Source organism: Bos mutus, chromosome 19, assembly GCF_027580195.1.
Source record: "Bos mutus isolate GX-2022 chromosome 19, NWIPB_WYAK_1.1, whole genome shotgun sequence".
In the NCBI taxonomy this organism is placed as follows: Eukaryota; Metazoa; Chordata; class Mammalia; order Artiodactyla; family Bovidae; genus Bos; species Bos mutus.
Genome location: NC_091635.1, coordinates 40,952,280 through 40,970,570, shown reverse-complemented (window position 1 = coordinate 40,970,570; position 18,291 = coordinate 40,952,280). Strand labels below are relative to the sequence as shown.

Genomic DNA, 18,291 nt, shown 5'->3' with positions numbered 1-18,291 from the left:
AGCTTTTCTTCCAAGGAGCAAGTGTCTTTTATATACATACATATATATGTGTGTGTGTGTGTGTGTGTATATATATGTATTTTTTTTTTTTTTTACTATGGCGTGTGACGTGTGGAATCTTAGTTCCCTGACCAAGGATAAAACCCAAGCCCTCTGCAGTGGAAACACCGAGTCTTAACCACTGGACCACCAGGGAAGTTCACCCAGGGGTATTTTAAATGCAATTTGGGAAATAGTCAATGTGGGAGACCTGGGTTCGATCCCTGGGTTGGGAAGATACCTTGGCAAAGGGAACAGCTACCCACTCCAGTATTCTGTCCTGGAGACTGTATGTCCATGGGGTTGCAAAGAGTCAGACACGACTGAGTGACTTTCACTTTGAAATATATTCCCTTCAGACCTACTGTACAGCACATGGAACTTCCAGCACATGGAACACTACTCAATGTTATGTGGCAGCCTGGATGGGAAGGCAGTTTGGGGGAGAATGGATACATGTATATGTTTGGCTGAGTCTCATTACTGCCCACCTGAAACTATCACAAGGTTGTTAATTGGCTATACCCCAATACAAAATAAAAAGTTTAAAGAAAAAAATATATTCCCTTTACTTTCTATTGACACTTTTGAAGCAACTTTATTAATCTTGTACTAAAGAGAAAATTTACCTAAGAGTGGACTGACACAGCAGACAACCCATAAATACAGAAATCTAGTGATTCGACCTGCCTGTTGTTTTTCTGTTTCTTCTTTTTACTTCTGTACTTGACAACACATTTGTTCTGTTTGACTTTTAGCCCAATCCTTAATCCAAATTCTACATGATTATGCAGGTTGAAAATTTATATGATCAAAAGGCAACAACTAAATAGGCAAGATAGTCATCCCTTTTACTACTGTTCTTCTAATTTTAGATACTTAGTGAAATCCTATACTACATAAATTTTTCACAATATTTAAAATTTAACAATTTATATTTTAGTTAATTGAAATTCTTTCGAACTTAGTTTCCAACTATCAAGTGTTTAATATGTGCTAGGCTGAACTATAATAATAATTATTAAAGCATTTTCTAAACTATAACTTTCTATATAGATGCTAGCTATAACTTATAGATGCTTACTCTTCTCAAAGTATTTTTCTGTGTTTTAAACCAATTAAAAGAATTATTTACTATTTCTTATTAGTTCATATTATAATACATATGCATGAAGAATCAAACTATTCAGCATTTATTTTGCCTTTATTGTAAACTTTCACAGTCCCTAACTTTAAAAAAGTTTCTTGGCAAGTCCTTCCCTCCCTGCCCCCCACCACCAGTTTCCTGATTTTGCTTCCTCCTCACTCCCTCCTTCCACCACCACTACCCCATAAATCCCTTTGCTTTTACCATACTCACATGGACCAGCTTTATAAATAAACTCTTTCATTTTAAACTTGCTAAACAGAATTGTGATCTTGGTAATTTCCTATAAATTTAATTAGATGTTCACTTTAATCAGTTTATGGCCAAATCTGTACATGCAAGTCACATGTGTATTCCATTCTTTAATTTATTGCCTCTCTAGAAAACATGTCAAGAGTTTATGGTCTTTCCTATTCTCATACTTTGAATTTGTTACTGCTTTATAATGTATGATAGAGGGAAATGTATTGTTTGAGTAAGTCTGTTCATCCCAGTATATGATATACATTGAAAATATTGCAGTTGCTTGCTGCAATATCAAATGCAATACAATGTATTTATTTATTCAGTCATCAGTCACTATTAATTTTAATATTCTAAATCTCCCTTTGTAAATATGTATGTGTTTGTGTATGTGTATGTGTGTGTGTAATAAGTGGGAAGAGGAACTGTTATTCCAATTTCAACACATCAAAATAAGTGTCTTTATCTTTGTTGTATGCTGTGCTGTGCTTAGTTGTCTGATTCTTCGTGACCCTGTGGACTGTAGCCCTCCACGCTCCTCTGTCCATGGGATTCTCCGGGCAAGAATACTGGAGTGGGTTGCCATGCCCTCCTCCAGGGGATCTTCCCAACCCAGGGATCAAACCTGTGTCTCCTGTGGCTCTGCACTGCAGGCATATTCTTTACCACTGAGCCACCAGGGAAGCCCATCCTTGTTATATACTTATCAAAATTAAAATGATGTTATTTTTCCAGGAAGCTCCTAGATACACTCAAATACTTATCTTTGCATAGAAAATATTGTGTCTAAATGTATCATGTGAGTTCCTCGTTTCTTTCCCTGGTTATTACATTTTTCAGGCTATGAGCTGAACTTGTGTTTTGAGAAATTTTATTTCTTTTTTTATTGATTTGCTCAGCTTTATTCTTATTACACAGCCCTAAGTTTTAAAAAATTCTGCAGGAAAATACCTTTTCCTATAGCTATTGAATTTTAATGTCAATAGTTTTAATAGTGCTTCTTTTCCTCCTCTCACAGTAGTTTTTCTATATTATGTCAAATGTTAAGAAATCCTGACAGATCAAGCCAGCTGAGCTTCAGACAGGACCTGTGTTTTAAGAGAACACGGCACATATGTTGAGTAGCCCTGCTGGGTCAATTTTCACCAATTCAATCAGCGGCCAGTCCCTCTAAGGTTGTATGCCTTCTGTGAAGAAAGAGTCTGCTAGAGCTTATTATAATGTGAATTATAATTCATTCCTATTTGCGTTCTTAAATAGAGTTGTGCTGAGGCCATGCCCAGCAGTGGGCCAGGTACTGAGTGCAGAAAATGATGAAAGTCATTTATAAAAATCATTGGACCTTTCAGAATATGAATAAGAAATTTTTTTGTGTTTCTACTTCTTTAATTGAAAGCATTTGTGCCTGTAGTGCCTGAATAGGACTTTGTATGTTATAAGGTGGGTTAATACAGAGTGAAGATGTGCATGTTGGGTAAGTATTTGAAAAGCTCTTAATTCCATAGAAGCTTAGAAAGTCCTGAAAAAGAATTTCAGTGCTTAGCATAGTGCCTGGCACTATGACATCAATAATTACTTATTGAGTGAATATGTAAACAAATCAATCTATCTGTAAAAGGTTTAGGACTATATAGGCATAGGCTCGAAGAAGGCAATGGCACCCCACTCCAGTACTCTTGCCTGGAAAATCCCATGGATGGAGGAGCCTGGTAGGCTGCAGTCCATGGGGTCGCTAAGGGTCGGACACGACTGAGCGTCTTCACTTTCACTTTTCACTTTCATGCATTGGAGAAGGAAATGGCAACCCACTCCAGTGTTCTTGCCTGGAGAATCCCAGGGATGGGGGAGCCTGGTGGGCTGCAGTCTATGGGGTTGCACAGAGTCGGACACGACTGAAGTGATTTAGCAGCAAGCATAGGCTAAAAAACCCAGTATTTGCTTGAAATTGTATTCAGTTAAACTCCTTAATTAATTTTCCATTGGGGCAGTGCCGTAATTTATGAATTCAGAGATCACCCAATCAAAGGACTGCTACTGATAGGCTTATTCAGAATCCTGATTTACTGACCCTGCTATTGGTGTGTCTCCTTTTGTTTTCTTGGTATTATCGCTCTAAGAGAGAAGTGTTTGACCAGAGTTGTAACCAAACACCATCTACTTCCATTCTGTGTGTTGGTGGGGAGAGAGCAAGCACTAGGATTATTGCTTGCTGCTAAGTCACTTCAGTCGTGTCCGACTCTGTCACACCATAGGGAGCAGCCCACTAGGCTACTCTGTCCCTGGGATTCTCCAGGCAAGAATATTGGAGTGGGTTGCCATTTCCTTCTCCAATGCATGAAAGAGAAAAGTGAAAATAAAGTCGCTCAGTCGAGCCCGACTCTTAGGGACCCCATGGACTGCAGCCTGCCAGGCTCCTCTGTCCATGGGATTTTCCAGGCAAGAGTACTGGAGTGGGTTGCCATTGCCTTCTCCGGAGGATTATTGCTTAGCAACCTGTAATACCAAGCACACTAGAGGAGCACTAGCAGTCTGCAGCAAAGATAAGAGAATGCCCTTGTTCATTTGTAAGTTTACTAATGAGCCAGATATTAAGATGGCTAGATATTAAGTTGCTATACATCTGGAGGAGGGATATCTGCCTTGGGTTATGCTGGAGAGGTTAAAAGGAAAGAGAGACGGCATTTTTAAAATTTAAGTTATGTAAGATAGATTTCTACTGCTCAAATTGAAATTTTAATAATACATCCTTCTTTAAACTCTTCTTCTTGTAGTTTCTGTGATTCTAATGTATCCTGGTTTCCTCCCAACTCCCTAGTCACTCTCAGACTCCTGTGTAAATGTACTTTATCTGCCTATTCTTCTAAAATGTTGCACAAAATTCCTTTTATGGTCCTCTTCTCACTCTAGACAGAGTGAGCTCATCCAATAATAATAATAGTAATAATGACTATAAATGCTTCAGGATATATGTGTTATATATATAATTTCATATATGTATATGTATAATTTTCTCATCATGATTATCCTACAAAGTATAATTATATTCCCATCTTGTAGAAATAGAGTCTAAGTTTATAAGCTTATTCTATAAGGAACTACTATATGTTAGAGCTGAAATTTGAACCCTGATACCTCTTATTCCAATGCCTATAATATTTTTTAACACAGTGTTTATTCATTCATCAAATACTTGAGTGCTTACTATGTTTCTGACACTGTTCTAACCCCTGCTAACTAAGAATTCAGTAGTAACCAACACGGACAACATATCTTCATTAATGAGTCTTAATTTCGAAAGGTGGGTTAAAAAAAGATTATTCTTCCTAAAAGATCTATGGGTTTAGCCAGTGTCATAAGGCAAATAAGGAATATAAAAATTATAAAAGTTATCAAGGAAAAAATAGAAATTTCTTTTTAGCAGATGAACAAAGCAATCAATATAAGTTTATCAAGGTTTCTGGATACAAAGTCAATATACAAAAACAATTATATTTCTATTATATATTAGCAACAAACAATGAAAATTTTAAGATCCAATTTTAATGTCTTACAACCCCCTAAATATCTCAAAGTAAGTCTAACCAAAAATGAACAAAACCTCTACACTGAAACTATAAAGCATAATTAAAAGAAATTAAAGATGACCTAAATAAATGAAAACATATACCTTATTCATGAATTAGAAGGGTTAATGTTGTTAAGATAGTAGTGCTTTTTCAACTGACCTCTAGCTTCACTGTAATTCTAATAAAAACTTATGCAGGGTTCTGTATGTGTGTCTGTGTGTTTATAAAATGACAATTTGATTCTAAAATTTATGTAGAGGTGCAAAAGACCCAGAAAAGCCAAGGAAATCTTGAACAACACAGCTAGAGGATTTATATTTCTAAATATCAAGATTTATAGTTAAGTAACAAAAATTAGGACAGTATGACATTGGCATAAAAATAGACAAGCCAATGGAACAGAGTCCAGTTGAAAATCCTGTATTGAAAACAAGAATGATGCCAAAATGGAAAATATGTATTTTTGAGTTCTACCTCACCCCACACATGAAAACAAATTCTGCATGTATTATAGATGTAAATGTGAATGATAAAACAGTAAATAATTTTAGAAGAACACAGGAGAATATTATCACAATTTGGGGGTAGACAAAGATTTCTTAAAACACAAAAGATGCTGACTATAAAATAAATAAATGAAGAATGAACACATTAAAATTAAGGATTTTATTTTTGTTCATTAGAAAACACCATTAAGAGAGTGAAAAGCCAAGCAAAATATGAGAAAAGATACTTACAATACCTGTGTTCATCAAAGGTTTTTAACTATATAGAGAACCCCTACAAATCAGTAAGACAGACAATCCAATGGAAAAATGGACAATAGCTTTGAACAAATACTTTATCAGAGAAGATATTCAAATGCCTGTAAAGAGAGGGAAATGTGTTCTAGTTCATTTGTCACCAGGGAAATGCAAATTAAAATCATAAGATAAACTATATGTTCTGCAGAATAACTGAAATAAAAGACAATGCCAAGTTGGCAAGGATATGGAATACAAGAATTTTCATACATTGATGGTAGGAACGTAAATTGGTACAACTTCAGAAAACTGTTTGGCACTATTTCTAAGGTGAATATATATATACCCTATGATCAGCATTTATACTTCTAGGTACATACCAAGATAAATGAATGTATATGTCTACCAAAAGACATGTAGAGGATTGATCATGGCAGCTTTTTTGTAATAATCAAATCTGGAAAGTATTCAAATATTCTATCAGCAGTAGAATGAATAGAAAAAACTGTAGCATGTTCACATAATGTAATACTATGAAGCTACTGCCAGGCAACGTGGATAAAAGTAGTTAAGTTATTGAGCAAAAAAAGGTACTATTAATAGAGCACATGTTGTATGATTCCATCAATATGAAGTTCAAAAACAGATAGTATTAATCCATAATGTTGAGAGTCAAGGGAATGTGACCAGACAGAGGGAGGAACGGGAAAAGGCCTAGAAGGAGAGGAGGAAAGAAAGAGATAGGAAGAGAGGAAGGAAGGAAGGGGGAAAGCAAGAAAGGGAAGGGAATGGAAGGAGGGAGGGAAGGAGGAAGGAAAGTTAGTGTTAACCTTTGAAGGAACGTTGTGATTGAAAAGGTAGCATGAGAGGGATTCTGAAGTCTTGGTGAGGCTCTTTTATCTTTTTTTAAAATATGGTAAAATATAGACAATGTTTATCACTTTAACTATCTGTAAGTATGCAATTCAGTGACATTAAATGTATTCACAAAGTTGATTCACAAATCATCCCCATCCCTACTCAAGACTCTTTCATCATCCCTAACAAAAACTCTGTACCCATTAAACAGTATTTCCCCCTTCCCCTCTCCCTTCACCCCACTGTGATTTCTATTCTACCTTCTGTCTATGAATTTAGCTACCTCATGTAAGTGGAACCATATAATATTTGTCCTGTGTCTGGCATATTGCACTAAACATAATGTTTTCAAAGTCCATCCATGTTGTTCAGTTCAGTTCAGTCGCTCAGTCATGTCTGACTCTGCGACCCCATGAATTGCAGCACGCCAGGCCTGCCTGTCCATCACCAACTCCCGGAGTCCACCCAAACCCACGTCCATTGAGTCGGGGATGCCATCCAACCATCTCATCCTCTGTTGTCCCCTTCTCCTCCTGCCCTCAATCATTCCCAGCATCAGGGTCTTTTCTAATGAGTCAGCTCTTTGCATTAGGTGGCCAAAGTATTGGAGTTTCAGTTACATATATCAACATTTCATTTTTCTATGGATGAATTTCTGTTTTTTAAATAACCATCAATCCTCTACTCTTTTATTTACTTTGCTCTTTTTATCCACTTTGACTTTATCTTGCAGCTTGCTGATTGATTGTTTTCTGACGTTCAAGCCAATGTATTGATGATTTATTGGCAACAACAATCCTTTTTCATTTTCAAGTAATCTCTCTTGCTTTATTGGTTTGTTTAGTTTATTTTTTTTAAATAAGCTTTTATTTTTAGACTACTTGTTAAGTTTACCAAAACAAAAATTGTGAAGGTAATACAGAGAATTCCTCTCTACCCCATATCCAGCGTTCAGATCAGATCAGTCACTCAGTCGTGTCCGACTCTGCGACCCCATGAATTGCAGCACGCAAGGCCTCCCTGTCCATCACCAACTCCCTGAGTTCACTGAGACTCACGTCCATCGAGTCAGTGATGCCATCCAGCCATCTCATCCTCTGTCGTCCCCTTCTCCTCCTGCCCCCAATCCCTCCCAGCATCAGAGCCTTTTCCAATGAGTCAACTCTTCGCATGAGGTGGTCAAAGTACTGGAGTTTCAGCTTTAGCATCATTCCTTCCAAAGAAATCCCAGGGCTGATCTCCTTCAGAATGGACTTGTTGGGTCTCCTTGCAGTCCAAGGGACTCTCAAGAGTCTTCTCCAACACCACAGTTCAAAAGCATCAATTCTTCGGTGCTCAGCCTTCTTCACAGTCCAACTCTCACATCCATACATGACCACAGGAAAAACCATAGCCTTGACTAGATGGACCTTTGTTGGCAAAGTAATGTCTCTGCTTTTGAATATGCTATCTAGGTTGGTCATAACTTTCCTTCCAAGGAGTAAGCGTCTTTTAATTTCATGGCTGCAGTCACCATCTGCAGTGATTTTGGAGCCCAGAAAAATAAAGTCTGACACTGTTTCCACTGTTTCCCCATCTATTTCCCATGAAGTGATGGGACCGGATGCCATGATCTTTGTTTTCTGAATGTTGAGCTTTAAGCCAACTTTTTGACTCTCCACTTTCACTTTCATCAAGAGGCTTTTTAGTTCCTCGTCACTTTCTGCTATAAGGGTGGTGTCATCTGCATATCTGAGGTTATTGATATTTCTCCTGGCAATCTTGATTCCAGCTTGTGTGTCTTCCAGTCCAGCGTTTCTTATGATGTACTCTGCATATAAGTTAAATAAGCAGGGTGACAATATACAGCCTTGACGAACTCCTTTTCCTATTTGGAACCAGTCTGTTGTTCCATGTCCAGTTCCATGTCACAGTTGTTGCTTCCTGACCTGCATATAATTTCTCAAGAGGCAGATCAGATGGTCTGGTATTCCCATCTCTTTCAGAATTTTCCACAGTTTATTGTGATCCACACAGTCAAAGGGTTTGGCATAGTCAATAAAGCAGAAATAGATGCTTTTCTGGAACTCTCTTGCTTTTTCGATGATCCAGCAGATGTTGGCAATTTGATCTCTGGTTCCTCTGCCTTTTCTAAAACCAGCTTGAACATCTGGAAGTTCATGGTTCACATATTGCTGAAGCCTGGCTTGGAGAATTTTGAGCATTACTTTACTAGCGTGTGAGATGAGTGCAATTGTGCGGCAGTTTGAGCATTCTTTGGCATTACCTTTCTTTGGGATTGGAATGAAAACTGCCATTTTCCAGTCCTGTGGCCACTGCTGAGTTTTCCAAATTTGCTGGCATATTGAGTGCAGCACTTTCACAGCATCATCTTTCAGGATTTGGAATAGCTCACCTGGAATTCCATCACCTCCACTAGCTTTGTTCATAGTGATGCTTTCTAAGGCCCACTTGACTTCACATTCCAGGATGTCTGGCTCTAGATCAGTGATCACACCATCGTGATTATCTGGGTCGTGAAGATCTTTTTTGTACAGTTCTTCTTGTATTCTTGCCATCTCTTCTTAATATCTTCTGCTTCTGTTAGGTCCATACCATTTCTGTCCTTTATCAAGCCCATCTTTGCATGAAATGTTCCTTTAGTATCTCTAATTTTCTTGAAGAGATCCCTAGTCTTTCCCATTCTGTTGTTTTCCTCTATTTCTTTGCATTGATCGCTGAAGAAGGCTTTCTTATCTCTTCTTGCTATTCTTTGGAATTCTGCATTCAGATGCTTATATCTTTCCTTTTCTCCTTTGCTTTTCGCTTCTCTTCTTTTCACAGCTATTTGTAAGGCCTCCCCAGACAGCCATTTTGCTTTTTTGCATTTCTTTTCTATGGGAATGGTCTTGATCCCTGTCTCCTGTACAATGTCACGAACCTCCATCCATAGTTCATCAGGCACTCTATCTATCAGATCTAGGCCCTTAAATCTATTTCTTACTTCCACTGTATAATCATAAGGGATTTGATTTAGGTCATACCTGAATGGTCTAGTGGTTTTCCCTACTTTCTTCAATTTAAGTCTGAATTTGGCAATAAGGAGGTCATGGTCTGAGCCACAGTCAGCTCCTGGTCTTGTTTTTGCTGACTGTATAGAGCTTCTCTATCTTTGGCTGCAAAGAATATAATCAATCTGATTTTGGTGTTGACCATCTGATGATGTCCATGTATAGAGTCTTCTCTTGTGTTGTTGCAAGAGGGTATTTGTTATGACCAGTGCATTTTCTTGGCAAAACTCTATTAGTCTTTGCCCTCCTTCATTCCGTATTCCAAGGCCAAATTAGCCCGTTACTCCAGGTGTTTCTTGACTTCCTACTTTTGCATTCCAGTCCCCTATAATGAAAAGGACAATCTTTTTTGGGTGTTAGTTCTAAAAGGTCTTGTAGGTCTTCATAGAACCGTTCAACTTCAGCTTCTTCAGCGTTACTGGTTGGGGCATAGACTTGGATTACTGTGATATTGAATGGTTTGCCTTGGAAACAAACAGAGATCATTCTGTCGTTTTTGAGATTGCATCCAAGTACTGCATTTTGGACTCTTTTGTTGACCATGATGGCCACTCCATTTCTTCTGAGGGATTCCTGCCCGCAGTAGTAGATATAATGGTCATCTGAGTTAAATTCATCCATTCCAGTCCATTTCAGTTTGCTGATTCCTAGAAGGTCGACATTAACTCTTGCCATCTCTTGTTTGACCACTTACAATTTGCCTTGATTCATGGACCTGACATTCCAGGTTCCTATGCAATATTGCTCTTTACAGCATCGGACCTTGCTTCTATCACCAGTCACATCCACAGCTGGGTATTGTTTTTGCTTTGGCCCCATCCCTTCATTCTTTCTGGAGTTATTTCTCCACTGATCTCCAGTAGCATATTGGGCACCTACTGACCTGGGGAGTTTCTCTTTCAGTATCCTATCATTTTGCCTTTTCATACTGTTCATGGGGTTCTCAAGGCAAGAACACTGAAGTGGTTTGCCATTCCCTTCTCCAGTGGACCACATTCTGTCAGATCTCTCCACCATGACCCGCCCATCTTGGGTTGCCCCACAGGCATGGCTTAGTTTCATTGAGTTAGACAAGGCCGTGGTCCTAGTGTGATTAGACTAGTTAGAAAACACAGACTAGTTTTCTGTGAGTATGGTTTCAGTGTGTTTGCCCTCTGATGCCCTCTTGCAACACCTACTGTCTTACTTGGGTTTCTCTTACCTTGGGCGTGGGATATTTCTTCACGGCTGCTCCAGCAAAGTGCAGCCATTGCTCCTTACCTTGGACGAGGGGTATCTCCTCACCGCCGCTATTATTAATATCTTATGTTAGCATGGCATATTTGTCACTATCAAGGAGCCAGTATTGATACATTATAACTAAGATCCATATGTTATTCAGATTTCCTTAGTTTTACCTGGTGTTCTTTTACTGCTCCAGGAAACCTCTCTAGGATACAAAATTTAGTTGTCATGTCCCTTTAGACTTTTCTTTGCTCTAACGGTTTATCAGATTTCCTTGTTTTTTATGACCTTGACAGTGTTAGAGAAAAATACCATCAGGTATTTTTGCAGAGTGGCCCTAATCGGGATTTGTCTGATTTTTTTAAAATTCATAATGTGACTGAGATTATTGGTTTTTGGAGAAAGGTTACAGAGAAAAATTGCTATTGCCATTTCATGCTATCAAGTGTATCATATATGCCATCAGCACAGCTCATTTGTCACAATTAATGAACCAATGTTGACTTTTCATTGTTGATATTAGCCTTGAGATCGTCTGACTGAGATAGCAGTTGTCATGTTTCTCCACTGTAAAGTTATTCTTTTTCCTCTGTTTCTTTATTTCCCCTATTTCTAACTGTGCTCTTTGAGAAGTCACTATGCACAGCCCACACTTTAGGAGAAGAGAATTATGCTCTAGTACCCTGAGGGCAGAGTACATAAGTTATTTGGAATACTTCTGCACAGGAGATATTTCTATTTCCCCCATTTATTTATTTATTTATTGAAGTATTTGTTTATATCAGTATCAGTTCAGTTAGTTCAGTTCAGTCGCTCAGTCGTGTCCGACTCTTTGTGACCCCATGAATTGCAGCACGCCAGGCCTCCCTGTCCATCACCAACTCCCTGAGTTCACTCAAACTCGTGTCCATCGAGTCAGTGATGCCATCCAGCCATCTCATCCTCTGTCATCCCCTTCTCCTCCTGCCCCCAATCCCTGCCAGCATTAGAGTCTTTTCCAATGAGTCAACTCTTCGGATCAGGTGGTCAAAGTACTGGAGTTTCAGCTTTAGTATCATTCCTTCCAATGAAATCCCAGGGCTGATCTCCTTCAGAATGGACTGGCTGGATCTCCTTGCAGTCCAAGGGACTCTCAAGAGTCTTCTCCAACACCACAGTTCAAAAGCATCAATTCTTCTGCGCTCAGCTTTCTTCACAGTCCAACTCTCACATCCATACATGACCACTGGAAAAACCATAGCCTTGACTAGACGGACCTTTGTTGGCAAAGCAATGTCTCTGCTTTTGAATATGCTACTAGGTTGGTCATAGCTTTCCTTCCAAGGAGTAAGTGTCTTTTAATTTCATGGCTGCAGTCACCATCTGCAGTGATTTTGGAGCCCAGAAAAATAAAGTCTGACACCGTTTCCACTGTTTCCCCATCTATTTCCCATGAAGTGATGGGACCAGATGCCATGATCTTAGTTTTCTGAATAGACATGGATATTTATTTTATACTGGGGTTATAATCCAGTATTACTTTGTTGCTCAAATTGTTCCCTTTTTGGCCTTTGAGAGAGCTTTCAGTTGATTACTGATTCCCTACAGCATGTCCCAATCAATGCAGAGGTTGTTTTGAGCTCTTTACTTTCTGGCACTAGGAGATACTCCAGGCTCTTCTTGAATATTTCTTGCCCTAGTCCTAGAATCAGCCATTTCTTCAATAAGTCATGATTTCTTTCTTTTCTTTTCCTTTTTTCACTGTGCACTACGTGACATGTGGGATCTTAGTTCCCCATCAGGGATGAAACCTGTGCCCCCTGCAGTGGAACCTCGGAGTTTTAACCACTGGACTGTCAGGGAAGTCCCATTTTTTAGTTGGAGAATGATAATAGAAACAAAAGTCTGACCACTAGGTTTCTAAGTTCTCTTAATTTTCAAAAATGATAAAAACTATTATTTCCTGTTTGCATTTGGGAATCCCTGTTTGCTTTTCTGTGGATGACGTTTCTGTTTTCTGTAGCCTGCTGCCTGAGATTTTAGAGGAGGGGTGAGATATGCAGAGAGTGAAGTCTGCTGGAAATTCATTTTCTATGGGTATGGAGGCATTGTCCTGCCTCTCTCACCCAGACCCACTTGTCTCAGCTCAAGGGTGAATGCCTCTGGTGCCTGATGATTAGCTTCAGTGGGGATGAAGATACACAAAAAGATCAATCACTCCCCTGTTACCCATATATACATTCTTTAAGCTTAGGGTGCCTCATCAGTTCAGTTCAGTTCAGTTGCTCAGTCGTGTCCGACTCTTTGCAACCCCATGAATTGCAGCACTCCAGGCCTCCCTGTCCATCACCAACTCCCGGAGTTCACCCAAACTCACGTCCATCGAGTCAGTGATGCCATCCAGCCATCTCATCCTCAGTTGTCCCCTTCTCCTCCTGCCCCCAATCCCTTCCAGCATCAGGGTCTTTTCCAATAAGTCAACTCTTCGCATGGAAGGAAAGTTATGACCAACCTAGATAGGGCATATTATAAAGCAGAGATATTATTTTGCCAACAAAGGTCTGTCTAGTCAAAGCTATGGCTTTTCCAGTAGTCATGTATGTATGTGAGAGTTGGACCATAAAGAAAGCTGAGCACTAAAGGATTGATGCTTTTGAACTGTGGTATTGGAGAGACTCTTGAGAGTCCCTTGGACTGCAAGGAGATCAAACCAGTCAATCCTAAAGGAAATCAACCCTGAATATTCATTGGAAGGACTGATGCTGAAACTCCAATACTTTGGCCACCTGGTGTGAACAACTGACTCCTTGGAAAAGACCCCAATGCTGGGAAAGATTGAAGGCAGGAGGAGAAGGGGATGACAGAGGATGAGATGGTTAGATGGCATCACCGACTCAATGGACATGAGTTTGAGCAAACTCCGGGAGTTGGTGATGGACAGGGACGCCTGCTGTGCTGCAGTCCATGGGGTCACAAAGAGTTGAACATGACTGAGCAACTGGACTGAACTGAATCCCACTTACCTTACATTTTTCAGAGACCTTCAAAATTTCTGACTACTGAAGGCCCTCTTTATTATTCTTAGCATTCTTATGTTCATATTAAAACACACACAGGGACTTCTCTGGTGGTCCACTGGTTAAGAATTCACCTTGCAGTTCAGGGGATGGGGGTTTGACCCCTGGTTGGGAAACTAAGATCCCACACGCCCCCAAGGGGCAACTAAGCCCACGGGCCACAACTAGAGAGTCCATGTGCTGCAAGGAAAGATCCCCCATGCTGCAACTAAGACCCCACGCAGCCAAACAAATGAATATTTAAACCTCCCCACACACACACCCTATCATTTCTAGAGATTTTGGTAGGAAGGGAATGTAGGTGCCTCTTCTTAGTGAACTATCTTGATGTAAAATGTCCAACTTGAAAGAAGTTGTAAGCATGAGAGTGGGAAGAAATATATTTACATATACAAGTGTGGCAGACTCTCTTCATCACTTACTCAGCAGACATTTTCCCACCTTTCTGTCTGCCAACTGAACCTTAATTTTGTAGGAGATAGAAATCACTTGATATCAGAGAATTATATCTAAATCCTGAAACAAAGGAATAAATTACAGTTGATCAAAACTATTCCTAATTAAGCCCTTTTCCCTTTACCAGCTGTTGGCTTAGGGTGGGCATGTAACCTAATTAGGGCCAATGAAATGTAAAGAAAAGTCTTGGAATGAAGAGTTTGGGATCTTCCCTTCTTGGGTAACAAAACAGAACCTCCAGAGGAGAAAGCCCCTTTGTTCTCAGTCCTTTTCTACTATAACAAAGTGATGCACTGGGGCCCTCCCTGGCGGTCCAGTGGTTAAGATTTTGCCTCCCAATCCAGGGAGTGCAGGCTCAATCTCTAGTCAGGGAGCTAAAATCCCACATGCCTTGTGGCCAAAAAGCCAAAACATGAAACAGAAGCAATATGTAACAAATTCAATAAAGAGAAAAAAGGAAGAGATGCCTGGAGCTGCAGTAGCTATCTTGTGATCTGCGGTAGGAGGACAAAAAATAAAGAGCAATAGAAACAGGATAGGTACTTAATGAAAACACTGAGCTGTTGAATGACTGTTGATTAAGAAAACAATAAATGTCCTGATGGTTAAAGTCACTGCTGTCTGATTTTCTGTTACTGTTACTTGTGTTTGAATATGCCATGTAAATTTTTTCTAATAATATTCTAGAGTAATACAGATTAAAAATTACCTCTAATATTTCTTACATTTCACATTTGTTCCCTCAGATTTAAACCTGGAGAACCAGCCAAAAATGTCAACTTGTTCAATAAAGGAGTCTAAAACTAGAGGCTCAAAGAATATTGTCTTTAGAAAACCTGCAAAAGTGATTTTCAATTTAGATCAAACTGCACAGGATTCAAACCGGGAACAACCATGGAAGAAAAATCTTTTAGAAAGGGTGCAGGCAAGAGCCCAGGCAATGCATCAGAAAATCATAGATAAGGAAAATCTGAAGAAGGAACTAGAAAAAAAGGAGGAAGAGAAACTCCCCAGGGATAATTTGGCCAAAGAGTGGTTTAATACTGAAAACATGACACTGAACACTCGTGCATATTTGCTCGACAAACTTCTACCCACCTTAGTTCCTGGAATGGAAAGAATGTTAATGCAAGTGGAAAAGAAGAAGCTTTTGGCAGATGTTGATATTCCCACCAAGTTTGATCCAATTAACCATTTGGGAGAATACTTAATGAGAAACAACCCTAATTATATCAAAGATTCAGGACTGTCTGGGTATCAGAGGGTGATGAGAGAGATCTCAGAAGACCTGAAGATATATGTTCCGAACACTACTTACAACAGGTACAGTTTGTTGGTGTTTTCAGTTGATGATCTAGCTCTCCTTATGTTAAAAAGTAAGTAGAAAAAAATATATAATAATACAAACAGGATTTTAAGTAATGTTATAGTTCTTCAGAAAGGACTTACGAGCTACTACTATGTGCTTCACTATTTATGAGACACAGTGAAGACTACTGAGGTTTGTTAAGCTCCATGTATTCATGAATTTAGTTATCTCACTAGGATCCCAAGTGTATATTTATCTGTTTTTTATCTGTCTCCTTGTACTGAAAAGTAAGCTATATGAGAGGAAGCACTTTCTGGAATTTAACTTTCCAGATAGGTAATACGTTTATCTGGTTCAAAAGCTGAAATGTATAAAGTGGAAAATATTTTTAACTCATTCACATGCTTTGGATAAAAGGAAGGAAATTAAGAATGTATATTTGCATTCGCTTATGTGTTACACTAGGGCTTCCCAGATGGCGCAAGTGGTAAAGAACCTGCCTGCCAATGCAGAGACATGAGAGATGCGGGTTCAATCCCTGGGTTGGGAAGAGCCCCTGGAGGAGGAAATGGGAACCCACTCCAGTATTCTTGCCTGGAAAATCCCACGGACAGAGGAGCCTGGAGGGCTACAGTTCAAGGGGTTCTAAAGAGTCAGACATGACTGAGCAACTGAGCGCACATAAAGTATTAAACACCAGAAACTTTCTTTCCCATTCTTTTTAAAAATTATTTATTTATTTGCTGTATTGGGTCTTGGTTGCATCATATGAGCTCTTTCATTGTGATGCATGGACTCTCTCTAGATGCCCACTGGCTCAGTAGCTCCCCAACATTTGGGATCTCAGTTTCCCAGACCAGGGATCAAACTCGCATCCCCTGCATTGGAAGGCAGATTCTTAACCACTGGACCACCAGGGAAGTCCCTCTCTCCCATTCTTATCCTCCATCCACCGAGTGCTCCCCCTCAGCTATAAATAACTATTGTTCTTAATTTTCAGTACATCCTTCCAAGTTTCTTAGTGTACTCATGCATGTGTGCTAAGTCGCTTCAGTGTTGAAGAAGACTCTTAGAGTCCCTTGGACTGCAAGGAGATCCAACCAGTCCATCCTAAAGGAAATCAGTCCTGAATGTTCATTGGAAGGACTGATGCTGAAGCTGAAACTCCAATACTTTGGCTACCCGATTCGAAGAACTGACTCATTGGAAAAGACCCTGATGCTGGGAAAGATTAAAGGCAGGAGGAGAAGGGGACAACAGAGGATGAGATGGTTGGATGGCATCACCAACTCAATGGACATGAGTTTGAGTAAGCTTTGAGAGTTGGTGATGGACAGGGAGGCATGGTGTGCTGCAGTCCATGCAAAGAGTCGGACACGACTGAGCGACTAAAGTGATTCAAGATGTCCAGAAATTCCTAGTATTTGCCAGATAGTCTACTGATTCATTTTACACTACTCAGCAACTGATATCCTTAGGAGAACCTGTCATTGCACCTTGTGTCAGGAACCTCATTTCATAATAAGATATATTTTGAATAAACAGAAGAAAATAAGAATTAAGTATAATAATTAAGTAGATATATATGTATTTGTATAGGAATACTCATCACAGGAATAATATGAACATGCTTCAAGAAGTCCAGCTTAGCTTTGTGAAACTAAGACCATCAGAGCTTAAAAACAAGCAAACACAAACTGAGCTTATTAACTTGCCAGGCAAAGGAATCTATACCAGTGAAGAAATCACTCACTAGTTGCAGAGAGGGAAGATTCTAGAGTTTTAAGTGTTAGGAAAGGAGCTTTATAATGGTTATACTTGTAACAGTTAAAGACAGTCACACTGTATATAGGATAGAATGAGTCCATAGGTTTGTACACGATTGATGAAAACAAGTACTATTGTTTAGCAGCTGAAAAAGAGGCTTCAGTTAGGTCTAGCAATGGTCTCGTGTACTGGGGTCACTCAAAGTTCACGGTCTATTATCTACTTAAGCTGGCTAGAACCAGTTTTTATGAAATACAACATTCAGTTTTGATATAATCTAGGCAAATTCTCTAAGTGGAAGATTTTCCTAACACAGCTTGAATGGATGGATAGAATCTGGATTGTGACAATTAGGGCAAGAAAGCATTTTTACATCTATTCTTTAAGTAGTTAGATTTATATTGTACTCTTAAAAATCTCAAAACATTTAAGATGGGGAGACAGTTTTTTCAACTGTCTTGGTCTTTGTTGCAGTGTGCCAGAGCTTCTCTAGTTGTGGCATACGGGCCTCAATGCCCCATGGCATGCGGGATTTTAATTCCCTGACCAGGGATCAAACCCACGTCACCTGCATTGGAAAGCAGATTCTTAACCACTGGACCACCAGGGAAGTACTGTGGAGACTGTTTTATTAACTAGCTTTGGTTGTGAAACAAAATACCTCAAAACTGAGTGGCTTAAATAAACAATCATTTATTTGCTCATGGTTTTATGGGTTGGTAACTTTGGACTGGGCTCATGGCTCATCTCTGCTCCACATGGTATCACTCATACATTACAGTAAAATGGCAGTTGATAGTCATCTGGCTATTAGTTGTCTGACTGTTGGTAAA

General features: G+C 39.4%; 1 protein-coding gene across 1 annotated transcript in view; it reads left to right on the top strand.

Moving 5' to 3' along the window:
• Positions 1-18,291, top strand: part of EFCAB5 (EF-hand calcium binding domain 5) — a 90,756-nt gene that overhangs the window by 9,794 nt on the left and 62,671 nt on the right. The window contains exon 2 of the mRNA XM_070357337.1: positions 15,129-15,705. Coding sequence (XP_070213438.1) covers positions 15,129-15,705 — 577 coding nt within the window. The remainder of the gene's footprint in view (positions 1-15,128; positions 15,706-18,291) is intronic.